This window comes from Dipodomys spectabilis, unplaced genomic scaffold, assembly GCF_019054845.1.
Source record: "Dipodomys spectabilis isolate Male_0828 unplaced genomic scaffold, ASM1905484v1 ptg000106l, whole genome shotgun sequence".
NCBI lineage: Eukaryota > Metazoa > Chordata > Mammalia > Rodentia > Heteromyidae > Dipodomys > Dipodomys spectabilis.
Window position 1 is genome coordinate 611367 of NW_024870783.1, and position 17305 is coordinate 628671.

Here is a 17305-nt window from a genome sequence, read left to right on the forward strand (position 1 = left end):
TGGGCAGAGGTAAGCTCTGGTGTCCCCTGCTTCCCAAGTATTTGTGTGCATATGTGATTGTACAGGTGTGGCCACCAGGATGGACATGGGAAGTAAGTATCTGTGAGACTGAGTAAGTATTTAGAAGGAGGAAAACTTGAGCTCTGGGAAAGATTCTGTCATAGCCATAGTCAGATGATATTGAAAATTACCAAAAGCCTTTTGCCTTGATTCAATATATATATATATATATATATATATATATATATATATATATGAACACTTTTTGGCATATAAATCAAATTCATAAACACTTTTAATCCTGAAATAAATAGTAAAAGTTGATTATGAGCTGAAATTTTTCTCATATCATAAGAATCGCCAACACCAACAGGTCCAATGAAGTTAACAAAACTAAAAACCAAAATTACTAAAAGTGTTTCAAACATAAAAGTGCACAATCTAAGCTACAAATTACCAAGTTTCCAACTTCTGGACCATGTCCACTCACAGTCGCATGGCTATGGGTCAGACAATATCACCTTCACCAGGAGCATTTGGAGGTGAAGGTACTTCAGTCTATGATACAAACTCTGTGCTAGCAATCACTAGCCTGACTGTGCTGTGATGTTACTGACGATGTTACTGCTAACATGGTGCCCACAGATAGAGTAAATGCGAGCCACATATGACTATTTAAATTTACATTTTAGTTAGATTATAAACTAAACACTTCTGTTTCATCCATTCCATTTCAAGTGCTCAATGGGCATATGTGACTAGAGACTGCCAGATATCACGGCTCAGACATTGCCATTGCAGAATATTCTTTAGGAAGTTGTTAGTCTAAAAGATTAATGCAATCATTAGCTGTCCTATCTGAAGGTAAAGATTTCTCATCTCTTGGTCTCATCTCTGTGCCTTTTTGTTTGTATTTTTTGGAGTTCATTCTATATGATCTTTAATTCAGTTATAACATTCTGATGTCATTATAAAATTGTGTTTGAATATTTTAATGAGTTTTTTATTGTGAAAATACTGTACAGAGGAGTTACATTTACATGAGCAAGGTAATGAGTACGTTTATCAAGCATTGTTGCCTCCTCCTTTTTTTCCCCTACCATCCCTTCTCTCCCACCTCCACAAATACACTACCACCTTCCCCCGCTAATTTGTAAAGTTCATTTTTCAACATAGTGTCCTCTACATCTCATTGTTACAATGGGTCCACCTGTATCCCTATTTAAACATTTTGTCTTTTTTTCCTTCCCCTCCATAAATTATACCGACAACAATGCAGTATAAACAGGGGTTATACCATGGGGGAGAAACAAACGAAGCAACAACAACAACAAAAAAAATCACATTATATCCTATAAATACATTAGAAACAATACCAAGCAAGAAAAAACCACTTGTGTCCCTATCTTGGGGTTCATTTCACTTAACTTTGTCTTATCTGGTCATATGTACATAGCTTTTGACCTTTTCTGCTTGTCCCAGACATGTACTAGCTATTGAAGATAAGGGCAATCTTGGGACCTATGTTTCTTTGGACCTGGCTTAGTTCACTTAATATAATTTTTTCCAAGTCTTTTCATTTCCTAACAAAGGGGGCAATGTCATTCTTTCTGATGGAGGCATAGAATTCCAATCTGTATATAGACCACATTTTCTTGATCCATTCATCTACTGAGGGCCTTCTGGGTTGGTTCCATATCTTAGCTATGGTAAATAATGCTGCAATAAACAGTTGTGCTGGTAGCTTTAGTGTGGTCTTGTTTGTGATCATTTGGGTAAATGCCCAAAAGTGGGATTGCTGGGTCATAGAGGAGTTCTATGTGGAGTCTTTTGAGGAACCTCCATACCACTTTCCAAAGTAGTTGAACAAGTTTACATTCCCACCAACAATGCAGTAGGGTTCCCTTCCGTTCACATCCCTCCAGCATCTGTTGTTATTAGAGTTCTTGATTATAGCCATTCTAACTGGGGTGAGGTGGAATGTCAATAATGTTTTGATTTGCATTTCTTTTTTTTTAGGGGTGGGGGGGGAGTCTGGTCGTGGGGCCTGAACTCTGGGCCTGGGCGCTGTCCCTCAGCTCTTCAGCACAAGGCTAGTGCTCTACCACTTGAGCCATGGTGCCACTTCCAGCTTTTTTCTTTTTGCTTAGTGGTACTGAGGAATAGAACCCAGAGCCTCATGCATGCAAGACAAGTGCTCTACCACTGAGCCACCTTCCCAGCCATAGATTTCATATCTTTACTTAATTACAGTGAGACCAGATTATATAGTTACTCAAAAGATGAAAACAAAGAAATAAAAGTATAATTGAAGAAACGATTATTATTGTTTCATCCTTAAAATTGTATATAGAGGTTAAATAATTCCTAGTACTCTTCAGTGATAGATACTGCACTTAAAAGAGTCATTTTTATCCAATGTTTCTATCCAATATTCAGATCTTTTCACCTACAGAGTTGGTATAGGATAAATTAAAAATTAATTTATAAAGTATATTTTTATTTTGAAATGATGACTATTCTAAGATAATATATTGTGGTGGGTGAATTTTTTTATTGGGTTTGGAACATTGAGAAGTAGGAGTGCCTGTATAGCCTGTATGGAGTGCTGGACTAGGTCATTCATGCCCATGTCAGAAACAGTTCTGACAGCCCTGGGAGCTTAATTTCCCCGGGCTTCTGGGAGTTAACAGATCTCCACATCTAACAGATCTCATCTTGGTTTTGTGTAGAAGCAGCAGGTGAATGGGAACCACTGAGGAAGAGTGGAAGATGGTGCAATTTCCTGCATGTGACCACAGAGCCACTTGGGGTGCAATTCCTGGTGCCTTGTGTACAATGAACTAGAACCAGAGTGAGGAGTCATACTTAGTAAGGAGATATTCAGGGTCTGCTCTACCCACAATTGAGTTGAAAGGTCAGTATCTGTTTGATGTCTTAATTGCAATTTCACTCACAGAGACTCTTCAATATAAATGGAAAAAAATCTCTCATGATTGATATGCTGTGTCCTTTTCCGCACCACTAGCTAGAGGCCTTTTGAAAAGATCTGTGTAAAAGAGGCTCTGTCAGAGCATGCAGCCTGATTAGAGGAGGAAGTTGGGAAGGTAGAAGCTTTTGTTGCCAGTCTTGAGATAAGAACAGATACAGATCTATGATGTTAACATAAAAATCCCTCCATTCTTCTATAAGAATCCCTTTCCATATTTGAAGTAGTAGATCATTGAGCAGTAATGAAGGTGGATCTGGAAGCTCAAATGGTATGAAACACACTGAACAGCCGTTACTTTCATGCATTGATTTACATATGACATATAGTGGATTACATATCTTCTGTAAAAGTGAGCATTCTTCCTTACAAAAGGTCAGAAAATTTAATAGCTTATTTATTATTTTAAGTATTATTATCTTTAAGTAGTAGTACAAAGTACTTTTAGTTTGTAAATACACTGCAGCTTGACTGATGTCATACCATCACTCCTTTTACTATTCTCCCTTAATACCTCCCCTCAACTTTCTCAGTTTCACAGGATCTGCATTGGATTTTGTAACTGCATTCTCCCTACTCTCCTCGCTACATTCATCTACTCCTCCCTTTGACCTCCCCTCCACATTGTTCAAGTGCCAGTATTCATTTTATTGAACTGGGTTAGTTTATCTAAGGAGTTACATCATTGTAATTCTCTCATGTAAATGTCACACTTGTTACCCTTGCATATGTCCCTCTATGTGATTATATATGCATTAATACATTTGAACTAGCTTCTGCATATGAGAGAAATCATGTGTGCTTGACTTCATTAAACATAATTCTAACCCTGTACTTGCATTTTTTGCAAATGATGGAATATCACTGTTTCTAATGTGACATTAAAAATCTATATCCAAATTTGCTTCAAGTTATTTCTACAGGTGCATCTGTACTGGCTTGATAACAGATGCAATCTCTTTCTCTGTGGAAATACAGACAGGGAGGATGGTGTCTAGGCCCATTTACTAAGAGATTCAAATTTGCAGCTGTACAAACCCAAACCCCTACTGATTTGCATGAGCCCACAGCACAGTCACCACCCTGATACCTTCTTAATAGGCTGTTCACCCCAGGTGCAGGCATCAGTCTCAGTCAGCACACAGCATGGACATGAGGGCCCTCACTCAGCTCCTGGGTCTCCTGCTGCTCTGGATTCCAAGTAAGGAAAGACAATGATGAGGATTTCCTCCTTGTGTTGTAGTCACTGATACTTGGCTATTAATGAAGCTTTCTTATAGCATGCTTGGTTTTATGTATTATTTATTGATTTATTGATTCCATGTATGTAATTATTACTTTTCCAATGCCAGGTACCAGATGTGACATCCAGATGACCCAGTCTCCATCCACTCTGTCTGCATCTCCTGGAGATAGAGTCACCATGAAATGTCAGGCCAGTCAGAGTGTTAGCAATGAGTTAAGCTGGTACCAACAGAAACCAGGGAAAGCACCTAAACTCCTGATCTATGCTGCAAACAGTTTACAATCTGGAATTCCCTCTAGATTTAGTGGCAGTGGACGTGGGACAGAGTTCACTCTTACTATCAGCAGTCTGCAGCCTGAAGATGTTGCACATTATTTCTGTATGCAGGATTATAGTTACCCTCCCACAATGATACAAGCCCTAACATAAACCACCAGAGAAGCAGAAGTGTGAGGCTGGGCTGCCCCAGCTACTTTCCTCATGTTTCCACTTGCAGGATCTGTCCTAGAAACATAAGATAGGAATCCTGCCCATGCTTACCTGAAGCAGCAGTTCTCAAGGTCTGAACTTTTTGAGTAAATGTGATTGTAGGCTTCAGCTACTGGTTCAGGCTGGAAACTGAAATACTAAAATAAGATTCTAAAGGATAGCTATGGAAATACCTTATATTTATTTGTCTTTTAATTATTAACAGCTATTCAAAATATGGGCAAAGACTATTATGTTATTATTTAATATATTTTGTCTTTAGATTTTGAAAAAAATTGTACATAAAGTTTTTCAGCAAAAAAGACATTTTGCTACTTCATTTATCTGCTTCATGCTTTTTGTATATTTTCTGTTTGTTTTTGGTTTTGTTTTTGATGATAATTTTTCGAATTCATTTGGAGAACTGCAATATAAATTTGGATACAAAAACTGATTATGACATTTTTGTCTTTAACAGAACTTGAGTAGTAAAATGTTAAATACTGTATTAATGAGTACAGTGTTTATTGTAGAGTTTTGCTGATCATTTTTAACGAATAGCTATTTTTTATTATTTCTGGCCTGATGATAGATCATGAGTAGCTGCTGAAACCTTTAAAAACATTTTTTCAACTACTATAGAGACAATATAGAGTTTTTTTTCTTTAGATCAATTAGAATGATGAACTATAGATATCATTATTTAATTTTAAAATAGACTTCTATTATGGAATAGTTTCAACCTGATAGATTACCTGAGAAATATGAGAAGGAAAATGAGAGAGAGATAGAGAGAAGAAAAACTAGGATGGATGGAGAGAGATGGATGGAGGTGGATGGAGGTAGAGGAAAGGAGGGTCAATGGAAGGATAAATTTACTCTATTTCTTTTCCTAAATTCCAGATTCACTTATTAGTCAAACTGTCATTGCCAGGAGAACACTCAATTCAAAGGACAGCAATCCCACTAGAGGTCCAGCCATACTGTGTCATCTGATCACTGCAAGGTGAGGTAAAGGTGAGCAATTTCCTGGGTTTATGCCCTCTGTCCTCCACAACTGCTCCCACCAAGATTCACAGAAGTATTCCTACATCAATAAATCTCTGTTTTAATTTAAAAAATCTAGGAATCTTTGACACTTATAGTAAAAACACTCAAGTCATTCATTTATAAAGAGAATGGTGGAGAAACCTCAAGATAAAGCAGTTATTTTTTAAGTTAGAATCCCTGTAATTCTCAGGTTCCCAAGTGAACACATGTACACAATTTATGTATCATATATATGTACATATACTTTATGTGTAAGATATAGTATGTGATAATTAAACATATACTATATCATTGTATATGATGTAAAATGTTGTATATATGATGTATTATTAATCATTAGATTCTTGGGCATCCCTTATGATTGTTCTGTTCTAATTTTCTGTTTCATTTTTTTAAATTTTTATTTTAAAGTTGGGTGATATGCAGAGGGGTTACAGTTACACAAGTATGGTCATGAGTACATTTCTTTTTGAACAGTATTACTTACCTCCCTCATTTTCGCCCATTCTGCCCCTCCTCCTAACCCCACCCCCCCCACAAGTGTAAATTTCATTTCCAACATATTGTCTAGTGATTATTACTGTCACATTGTGCTCTTATTCTATGTCATTCATGTTTATTTTTAGGACTTATAAATTAATCTTTACCAATGCATAGGTAAACTCTTCCATTTTATAAAACATTGTCTTACCAATTATAACTTTTACCTGGAAATATATCTCACCATTCTGAAGGAATAACTTGAGGAAAAATCATTCTGAAAGAGTTTCTAGGGTGTGTTAAAAAGTTTCTAGTATTGAATATCATGAGTTAAGTATTGCAAGCAAGGTAAACAAAAAGGTGAATTAAGAGCAAATAATAATGACAAATCATGGGGCATTCTCTCTTTTACAGGCAAAGTTCTAACAGAGGATTTAAGAGTAAATAGAATGAAGAGTTGGAGATGTGGTGTGATTAAAGGCCTCAGGGATTTGTTGCCATTGAAGAAAATACTTTGGTTTCTGAGATATGTAATCCTGTGAGTGAAATTAGCTAAGGAAGCAATTGGGCCATGGACGGTAGATGGCAAAATCCCAGAGAAAGATACTGCAAAGCAGTTAACAATACTGTAACAGTTACACAAACAAGGACACTGAAGCAGACAGTTAAAGAACTTAACTGATGCCACACTCCATTAAGCAAGAGAGAGCAGGGGCCCTGAGGCATATCGTTTGACCTTAGTCTCACAGTGTAACAGCTGGACTGTGGCTATGGATGGGTACTTCACTCTGAGTCTATAAAGACATACATAGAATAGAAATGGTACAAATGGAGCTGCTTTCTTGAGACACATTTTGTAGATGGAAAAGGAGAGGTTAATTTCTATTGGGAAACTAGAAGGTGGACAGAGAGGTCAGCAAGAGCCAGAGAACTTAAGCTAAAGCAAAGAGCTGCTTGCACGGTCCACCCAGACATGCATGGCCATCCAATGAGTACAACTTGAAGGAGCAGAAAAAACCCAAGGTACATTCCACATAGACGTGGTTTCAGCCTTCAAAGTAGCAGAGAGCCTGAGATCCTGGGATTTTTTTTTTGTTGTTCATGACAGTTACTTCATATCAGGTAAATGCTTAGGTGGTTACTTAGTTTTAGTGTCTCTGTTTCTTAGGATTGTAGTAACTGGTTGATAAGATTTTCATCTTAATTCCCAGAATTCTCTTTGGATTTAGTCTAATGTTATATTAAAGGACAATTTCACTGCAAATAACTTTGAGTGAAACTCATGTAAGTGTATGCTTTTAAAGTTGCACATGTCAAGTACACATGCCATGGCCACTGCCATGGGATGTCAAAAAACACATAAGAAGAATATGAAAAGCCCCTGCATAGTGATGCATGCTTATAACTTCAGATATATAGGAGGTAGAAGTAGAAAGATCTCAGTTAATGGCCAGCTCAGGTATTTTTTATATATGCCAGATGATATCTGAACAATGAATTAAAGCAAAAACAATTGGGAATGTGGCTCAATGGATAAGACTGCTAGCCTACCAAGCCTAAAGCCATTAGTTCAAACTCTAGTACTCTCCAAAAGAACTGTGAGATAGAGAGAATAAAAACTGTAATGACTTACACAGGAGAGTTTCTGTGCAAATACAGTCAAGATAATTTACCATTCAATGTTGATATATCAATTGAAATATCAGATCAGTGGATGTAAAATTAACTAAACTTTGGACTAAGCTTGTGTCTCCCTGTTTCTGAGTCTAACAGAATGAAAGGCACAGCTCCATGCTGGACACAGATTATTTTGAAAACAGATTTTTAACCACCCTCCCTCTCAAAGTGCAGAGTCCTAGCTATATTAGGTCTGGCTACTCACTCCCAAATGCCATGTACAGACACAGTGAAGGGCAGAATAAAAGAGATTCATCATGACAGCCATGGGAAGAGAGCACTGTAGTATTTTTCAATCATCTTTGGATGAATTCTTGTAACACTTATCTCCTATTAAAAGCCAGAACTGGAGGTGTGGCTCAAGTGGAAATATACCTAACTTGAGTGAAAAATCCAAGCCGGAACGAGCAGGAGGCCTTGAGTTCAAGACAGTGGACTAGCACCAAAATTTAAACAAAAATGAATTTATAGGCAATAGAAGGAACTGAAAGTATGATTTGAATTGAGGATATTATATGCATAATAGTAAATGATAAACAATGAATTTCAAACAACCCTTTTGGTTCTATAGTTGTTTGAACTCAAGGTTTCCTGCTTATTAGAGTCTACAACTTAAGCCACTACACCATAGATTTTATTTTAGTTTCTTTTTCAGATGACGTCTTGTGATTTTACCCAGCTTGGCCTTCTGTTAAAATCTTTCTAAATTCATCTCCTGCATAGCTACCATGCACCCCTGCTTCAACGTGCTTTTGAGATAGATCTCACTGCCTTCCAGAATGGCTTTTACTCACTATCTTAAAATCTGTGTCTCCAGTTTAGTTGGGTTTACAGTTCAGCCAGAACATGGTACTTGTTACTATTAAACATAATGAAGTAAATATTTGAAGCACAAAATAATGGATGTAAGGAAAGGAACTGAAAATTACAACTATATGTCAATTGCACATATGTTGTCATGGACAAAATGAAATAAATATGCCCCCAAACATTACACATACATAGACAAACACAAGGACACACACCTCTATGAACAAATAAATTATGTTATTATATAAATTATTGGTTCACATCTTTTTTAGTATATATTTTTACTGTAAAGGTAGTGTACCCAGGGGTTACAGTTACATGACTAAGTTAATGAGTACATTTCCTATCGAGCACTGTTACCACCTCCTTTGTTTATCCCCTAACATCCCTTCCCTCCCTCCCTCCCTACCATCATTCCCGCCCTGCCCCACCAACCCCCATATCAAGTTTAACTTGTACATCTCATTGTTACAGTGAGTCAACCTATATCCTTATTTCAGCTTTTTGTTATTTCCCTTACCTTCCCCAAATTAGAAAAATTTATAAACAATATTCAGGGCACTGGAATTAACTATAGGGAAAACCCACGTTATACCATGGGGAAAGAACATAAGAAGAAACAAAAAAAATCAAATAGTACATTATAAATACATTAAAAACAACAGCAAGAAATATAGTTTCCCTCTCTTGTGGTTCATTTCACTTAGCATCAGGTTATATGGTCATATGTACATAGCTTTTGACCTTTTCTGCTTGCTGTAGACATATACTATTTATTGAAAATAAGGGAAACCATGTAACCTATGTTTGTTTGGCCTGGTTTATTTCACTTAATATAATTTTTTTCCAAGACTTTCCATTTCCTAACGAAGGGGCTGGTCCCATTCTTTCTGATGGAGGTCTAGAATTCCATTGTGTGTGTGTGTGTGTGTGTGTGTGTGTGTGTGTGTGTATCACATTTTCTTGATCCATTCATCTCCTGAGGTGCATCTGGGTTGGTTCCATATCTTAGCTATGGTATATAATGCTGCGATAAACATAGTTGTGCAGGCAGCTTTAGGATAGCCTTGTTTGTGATCATTTGGGTAAATGCTGGGTCATAGGAGAACTCTATTTGTACTCTTTTGAGGAACCTCCATACTGATTTCCAGATGGTTGGACAAGTTTACAGTCCCACCAACAATGCAGTAGGGTTCCATTTTGGCCACATCCCCTCCAGCATCAGATGTTATTAGATCTCTTTTTAATACTGTACAGAGGGGTTACAGTTACAGGAGCAAGGTAATGAGTACATTTCCTATCAAGTATTGTTTCCTCCTCCTTTTTATTCCCCTACCATCCCTTCCCTCCCACCTCCACAACTACTCCCACCTCGCCCTTGTACATCTCATTGTTACAATGGGTTAAACTGTATCCCTATTTAAGCATTTTATTTTTTCCCTTGCCCTCTCCGAATTAGAGAAGTGTGTATACAAGATACAGAGCACCAACATCAAATACAGTGAAAATAGTGGTTATAATGTGGGGGAGTAACATACAAAGAAACATAAAATCACATGGTACATAATGAAAATGTTAGAAACAATAGTAGGAAAGAAAAAAAAATATTTGTTTCCCAATCTTTGGGTTTATTTCACTAAACATCATGACCTTTTCTATTTGTCCTACACATGTACAGTTATTACAACAAAGCTAATCCATGGGACCTGTGTTTGTTTGTGCCTGGCTTAATTCACTTATTATAAATCTTTCCATTTCCTAAGAAATGTGGCAATGTCATTCTTTCTGATGGAGGCAAGGTGGGCAAGGTATGTCTTTTTAAGGCAGCAGATAGAAGCATCTTGTTTTTTGATCCAACTAGACAGTGCTTTTCACTTAATTGGAGAGTTAAGTCCATTAATATTGAGAGTTAGGGCTGAGAGGTGTTTGGTAGTTCCTGCCATGTTATCCATATTCTTGGGGGCAGTGCCAACTGGACTTTTCCTGTGCTTCTTGGATTCTCTGTTTGGGAGCTGTTTCTTGGCCTTTATTATGCTCTTTTTGATTTTCTATGTTTAGGACTTCTTTAAGTATCTTTAGTAGGACTGGTTTTTTGGTCCATTTTATATATATATACACACACACAGCAAAACAAAATGCCCAATACAGAAAAATGGCATCTGAGGATGTCCAGGTATGAATACACCAGAATATTACATTTTGCAATTGCTTGCTTCCACCTCTCCTCCAACCCAATAAAGGAGGACAGGCCATTCTGCTCACAGCGGTGGTTTCCCTATTCCATTTTCTAAAGACAGTGTTTCATGTGAATGTTAGCAAAAAGATACCTAAAATGTAATATGTTACTATCTCTACATTTAACATACATTGGGCACTTCTAAACATCTAGAGAGACTAGATGTTTTCAAGTAAGGACACAGTCTGCCCACTATATACATGGGCAGTCTTCACTGACTGCACACGTGACTAATTATAATCTGAAAAGTGTCTTCAAACTAGGAATATTCTAGAACCTTTCTCCACCTACCCAGTGTGCTAGAATGCTCAGATTTTCAGAAGACCTTTTCTAGGAAGTTTAGCACAAAACATACAAAGTCTACTATTTTTGTCATACACTGGCAACCTCTCTAACATCTAGAATGCCTAGATGTAAGTTAGGACTCCTTTGTCCTTTATATACACTATGTACACAAGAAAGTAGAACAAAATGGGACAATGTTACCCTTCACTGTAAGCACTGGCATGGCCTTTTTGTATTTCTTTCACCTGGTACCAAGGCATAAGCACCATGCCTACAACTCCAGTGGTTAACCGTTTTCCCTCCCCCAAAAATGGCATTTAAAATACATCAGGCATTCAGAATATCCAAGGTCCTTAAGCACAGTCAGCTCTGCATGCAGCAAGGGGGATGAGCTGCACACAGATCAATGGCTGTCGCTGGAAAACATCTTTGCCAGGCCCCTCTTCCTTCTCCCAGGTCTTCTGTTCCATGTCCTCCATCCAGGGAACGGAACAAACGCGGAGGAGTGTGGCTCTGGCTGTGTCCCCTGGAGGCAGTCTCTCACCGCCATTCCAGGTCACTTCCAGAACATGTTTCTATGGTCTTTACAAACCCATGGCGTTGACAGGTGTGACTTCCTGCGTCTTCTTTATCACTGGTCGGCAACTTCTTCGCATCCAGAAGGCCAGGTGGACGAAAGGTCGTCTTTGAGAAGGTTGGGGAAGTTGAGAGCCCCCTTTCTATATGATGGACACAGACCTACCAGCGGCCCACAAACCTTGGTGGGCTCTGGTGGGCACCTGTGTCACCCGTGGCCATCACTCTACCGTTTCTCCGCGGGCACCAGCCCAACCGCCCCGGCCGCCAACCGCTGCCCCTGCCTCCATCCGGGGTTCCGCTCAACTGCCAGGACCCTTAGGGCCTTTGTGTGTCCTTGTCGCGGGGTGAGGCCTCTCTGTGGGGCAGGGAGGTCACCCCAGGTCCCGGATCGGCAGCCTAGAATGCTGGTGAGCTTCCAAGGCCTCCTGCGGTCTCCATCCTCTAGCCGGTGAAAGCCTCCGCCGTGGTCGCCTGGCTGTGTCATGCCTGTCACCACGCAAGGGCGCTGCGTCCTTGGCAGCTGGGCGAGGTCTTCCTCTGGACCCGGCAACGTGGAGCACCATCGCTACCAATCATTGCAGCGGGGCGCGGGGATGCGTGGAGCTCGTTGCTGCAAGAGCCCCCCACGTCTGCCGGACATAGATTGCATACAGGCCTATCCCCGGGGACTCTGCTCAGCCTCAGGCCTGGGGCCGCAAGGCACCAAAGGCCCGGGGAAGGAGGCCGTGCTCCGTCCCTCTTGGTACTCTCGACCAGGTAGGACTGGTTTTATGGAGATATATTGCTTTAATATTTATTTGATGTGGAAGCTTTTTATTTGTGCTCCCATTATGAAGGACAGTTTTAATGGGTGCATTATTCTTGGTTGATAGTTGTGTGTCTTTAAGTCATGGCAAACATCTTCCAGACTCTTCTTGCATTAATTGTCTCTGCTGAGAAAGCTGCAGTCATTCTGATTGTTTTCCCTTTATAGCTGGATGGTCGTTTCTCCCTGATAGCTTTAAGGATCCTTTTTGGTCTCACTTGATCTTGTGCAGACTACAATGTGGGATGAACTGTTCTGGTCTGGTCTATTTGGGGTTCCAAAGGATTCTTGTATCTGAATGGGCCTATCTTTTTGGATGTTTGGGAAGTTCTTTCTCTAATGTCTAGGCTCTTTTCAATCCCAAAGATTCTATCTTTGGCATGGTCTAACCTACTGTGAAGATTTTTCTACTTTGCTTTTTATTCCTGTCCTTCTAATTGGTCAGATTTGATGGCTTCAAATTCTTTTTTGGAGCTTGGTTTTAGGTCTTGTATAGACTTCTTTCCCTCCTTCATTTGTTTTTCAGTGTTCATTCTCAAATCCCTTACTTGATTGCTTATAGTTTCATTGGACTCCCTTTCCTTCTGTTGGGGTTCATTCAGCATTCCTTTTGTGTACTCCATGGATTCCTCCAGCTTTCTGTTTGTGGATTCCATGATGCCTCTATTAATCTTTGTCTAGTCTCATCCTGCTCATGCAATTCCTCTAGTAATCTTTGGTTAGCCTCCTCACTCTCACGACATTCCTGTATTCATCTTTGGTTAGCCTCATCACACTCACACATTTCCCCTCCATGCTCATGCATTTTCCTGTCACACTCACACAGAGTCCTTTGCAGGCTTTCAATCTTTTCATTCAGCATGGTTACCAGTAGTGTTTGTGGAGGATTTTGGGAACTCCCTTCTGTTTTATTCATTAACTACTCTGTTGCCTGATTATCATGGGTGGTGGGAGTTGAGATACCTAGACTTTCCTTTTTTCTTCTGTTTCTCTGACTTGTTCTGCCAATTTGGGTATGAAAGCAAAACCAATTCTGAAATAGAAGACTATTTTAAAACAAGCATGAACCATAGACCTGTTGTTACATAGACTGACACAGTCAAACTGTCCACAGAAGCAATCTAGTTCAACAATAAATTAGGAATCAATGGACAAAGAAAAATCAAATAAGGAGTCAGCAGACCAGAAATTAATAGGTTTAAGGAGAATTGTGAGTAGAAAATAAGATTGGAGGAATGTAGGGATGGAAAGTGAGAGAAGGAATATAACCAATACCTAAATTCAGAGAGAGGGAAGTGACAGAAGGAAAGGAGAAGAGAGAAAAAGAAAAAGGAAAAATTAAAAAATTTACTGTGGGGGAGGGACATACAAAGCAACAAAGAAATAATCTTATAAATGTGTTAGAAAATATCGCATGAAAGAAAAATAACATTTGAATACGTAACTTAGGGTTCATTTTCCTAACATCAACTTATCTGTCATTTTCTCCTTAACCCCTGCTTTCACTGTACTTGATGACAGTATAATTTGTGGAGGTGAAGGGAAAAAACAAATTGTTTAAATAGGGATACAGGTGAACCCATTGCAACAATGAGATGCACAAGTTGTTATGTTGAAAACGAACTTTACAACTTTGGTGGGGGGAGTAGGATTGGGTGTGGGAGTGGGGGTGGGGGGGGGTAGGGTGGGGGGAAGAAGGGAAGGGAAGGGGAAATGAAATAGGAGGCTACAATGCTTGATAAGGAATGTACTCATGATATTGCCCATGTAATTATCACCCCTCTGTACAGTATTTTCACAATAAAATATAAATAAAAAGTAATTGAAAATTTAAAAATGCAACACTTTAAAATTATTTAAGTATAAATACATATTACTACAATTAAAGGAGTTAAGACTGACAGTTTGTGAGCTGAGTAACTGATATCTGAATTAAGTATGCACATAATGAAGGATAAACTATAATGATTGAAGACAAGTATATATCTGGTGACGAACAAAATTATAAAGAGAATTAAAAAAAGAAACAACAAAAACAAAGAAACCTAATATTTAAATGATGAAAAAAACCAACAGTTTTTTTCAAATTCTTTAATTGTGATTAAGTGGTTACATAATTTTCCTAATTTCACGGTATTGTGGAATAGTGATGCTAGTTAAAGTCACAAACACATTCTAACTTTCATGGGGCAAATTGTCTGTCATGGTCAATAACATTTATGAGTTCTATGAGCTTTGACAATACAGTTATTTCTTCCACACTGGGTAATATGTACCTTTCTTTTGTTTTGCATAGTCAGCTGTTCCCTCTTTCCAGCTTGTTCCCTCCCTGCCATCGCTGCCACTGAGTTGCTTAGTTCATTTTGATCAATGACCAGTGCAGCTGATGGGTCCGGCTGTTTTATGTTTTTCCCTGATTCCCTCTAGTTCTGTGTCTTCCTCCTGGTTTCCTTCTGGTGTGCATATATATGCCATATATGTGATCAGCAGCATGGGGTTATTTAGTAGTGATTCTACCAGATGAGTGGAAGTCCTTTGTTTATTTTTGTTGTTGTTGTTCCTAATGTGATATTTATTTTCAATTATTTTTTAAGCCTTGTCATCTTTGTCATATCAACTTTACATTTTTGGATTTAACATCCAGTTATGAGGGAGACCATGTGTCATTTGTCTCTTTGTTTACCTCCCTCAACATGATTTCTTCTGGCTCCATCCATTTCCCTGCAAATGCCATTATTTTGTCCTTTCTAAAGGCTGCATAATATTCCATTGTATATAGATACCACAGTTTTTGGATCCATTCATCTGTGGTGGGACATCTGGGTTGTTTTCCTATCATGGCTATTGGGAACAGTGCTGCAGTAAACATGGAAGTGCATGTGTCCTTTTATACTGGTTCCTGTCGTTCAGGATAAATGCTGAGAAGTGGTATGGCTGGGTCATAGGGAAGTCAATATTTTGCTTTCTGAGGACTCTGCAGACTGCTTTCCAAATGGTTGTATAAGTGTACATTCCCACCAGCAGTTCCTCTTTCTCCGCATCCCCTGTAGCATTTGTCATTGGCTGATTTTAGAATGTGGACCATTCTGATTGGGTAAGGTGGTATCTCAGGGTTTTTATTTGCATTTCCTTTACAACCAGGGATGATGAACATTTTCTCATGAGTTTTTTTGCCATTTTTAATCTCTTCTTCTGAGAAGTCTCTCTTTACTTCCCTTGCCCATTTAGAAATTAGGTTGTTAGGTTTGGGAGGGATTAGTTTCTTAAGTTCCCTGTATATACTGGATATTAACCCCATGTCTGATATATTTCTGGCAAATATTTTTCCCCAGTTAGTTGGTTGTCTTTCTAGCTTGGTTGCTATAGCTTTAAATGTGCAGACAATTTTTAGATTAAGGTAGTCCCATTTGTCCAGTCTCTGTCCAGTTTGTTGTGACCCCAGGACTCTGTTCAGGAAGTTCCTGCCTATGCCTATAAATTCAAGAGTCTCTCCTACTCTGTCCTGCAGTAGTTTCAGAGATTCAGGTTTGATGTTAAGGTCTTTTATCCATTTTGAGTTGATGCTGGTGCATGCTGATAGGCTGGGGTCCACTTTTAGTTTTCTGCATGTAGCCTCCCAGTTTTCCCAGCACCAGTAGTTGAAGAAGCTGTTTCTTCCACTGTATGTCTTTGGCTCCTTTGTCAAATAGCAGCTGATTATAGGTGTGTGGTGTTATTTCTGAATTTTCTACTCTATTCCATTGGTCTTTGGGTCTTTTTTGTGCTAGTAGCATGCTGTCTTTGTTAGTATGGCTCTATAGTAGAGTTTGATGTCCAGCATCGAGATCCCTCCTATGTTGACTTTTTTGCCTGGAATTGTTTTGGATATTCTTAAGTCTTTTGTTGTTCCATATGAATTTTTGGTTCGTTTTGTGTATTTCAGAAATGTACATCATTGGGTTTGTTAGGAATTGCATTGAATTTGTGTACTAATTTTGTCAGTATGTCCATTTTCATTATGTTCAGTCTGCTACCTAAGAGCATGGAAGGTCTTTCCATTTCTTAGTGTCCTCTATAATTTCTTTCTTTAAATTTTTATAGTTTTCATTAAACAGTTCTTTTACATCTTTGGTTAGGTTAAATCCTAAATACTTTATTTTTGGGAGTGTTATTGTGAATGGGATTGCTTCCTATATTTCCCTTTCTACTTGTCCATTATCGGTGTACAGGAAGATGACTGATTTTTGTGGGTGGTTTTTGTATCCTGCTACTTTGCTGAAGTGGTTTATAATTTCTAAGAGTTTGGGGATGGAGTTTTTGGGATCATGAAAGTAGATTATCATCTCATCTGAAAAAGGGATAGTTTCACTTCTTCCTTCCCTATGTGGATCTTTTCAATGTCTTTTTCTGGCCTTATTGCCCTGGCTAAGGATTCCAGGTCTATATTGAAGAGGAGTGTAGACAGTGGGCATCCTTGCATTGTTCCTGATTTTAGGAGAATTGGTTGTAGTTTTTCCCTATTAAGTGTAATATTCAACCAACAGTTTTTTAAACCAAAAAACATTTTAACAAAACTAGGCAGAAAAAAAAAAGGGTTCTTCAATTGTTTTTGATGGGGGGAATCTTGTGTCTCCCTGTGTCTGTAACCAGTCTCTTGGTGGAGTCTTTGTTTTACTTGTGGTGTTTGGTTTTCCTGTGGTT

General features: G+C 38.6%; 2 gene segments (V, D, J or C); both read left to right on the forward strand.

Annotated features, from left to right (window-relative positions):
• Positions 1-17305, forward strand: part of LOC122114115 — a 109813-nt gene that overhangs the window by 14420 nt on the left and 78088 nt on the right.
• On the forward strand, positions 4081-4679 carry LOC122114128. The segment is given in 2 exon segments: positions 4081-4190; positions 4342-4679. Coding segments are annotated over 2 exon segments (378 nt in total).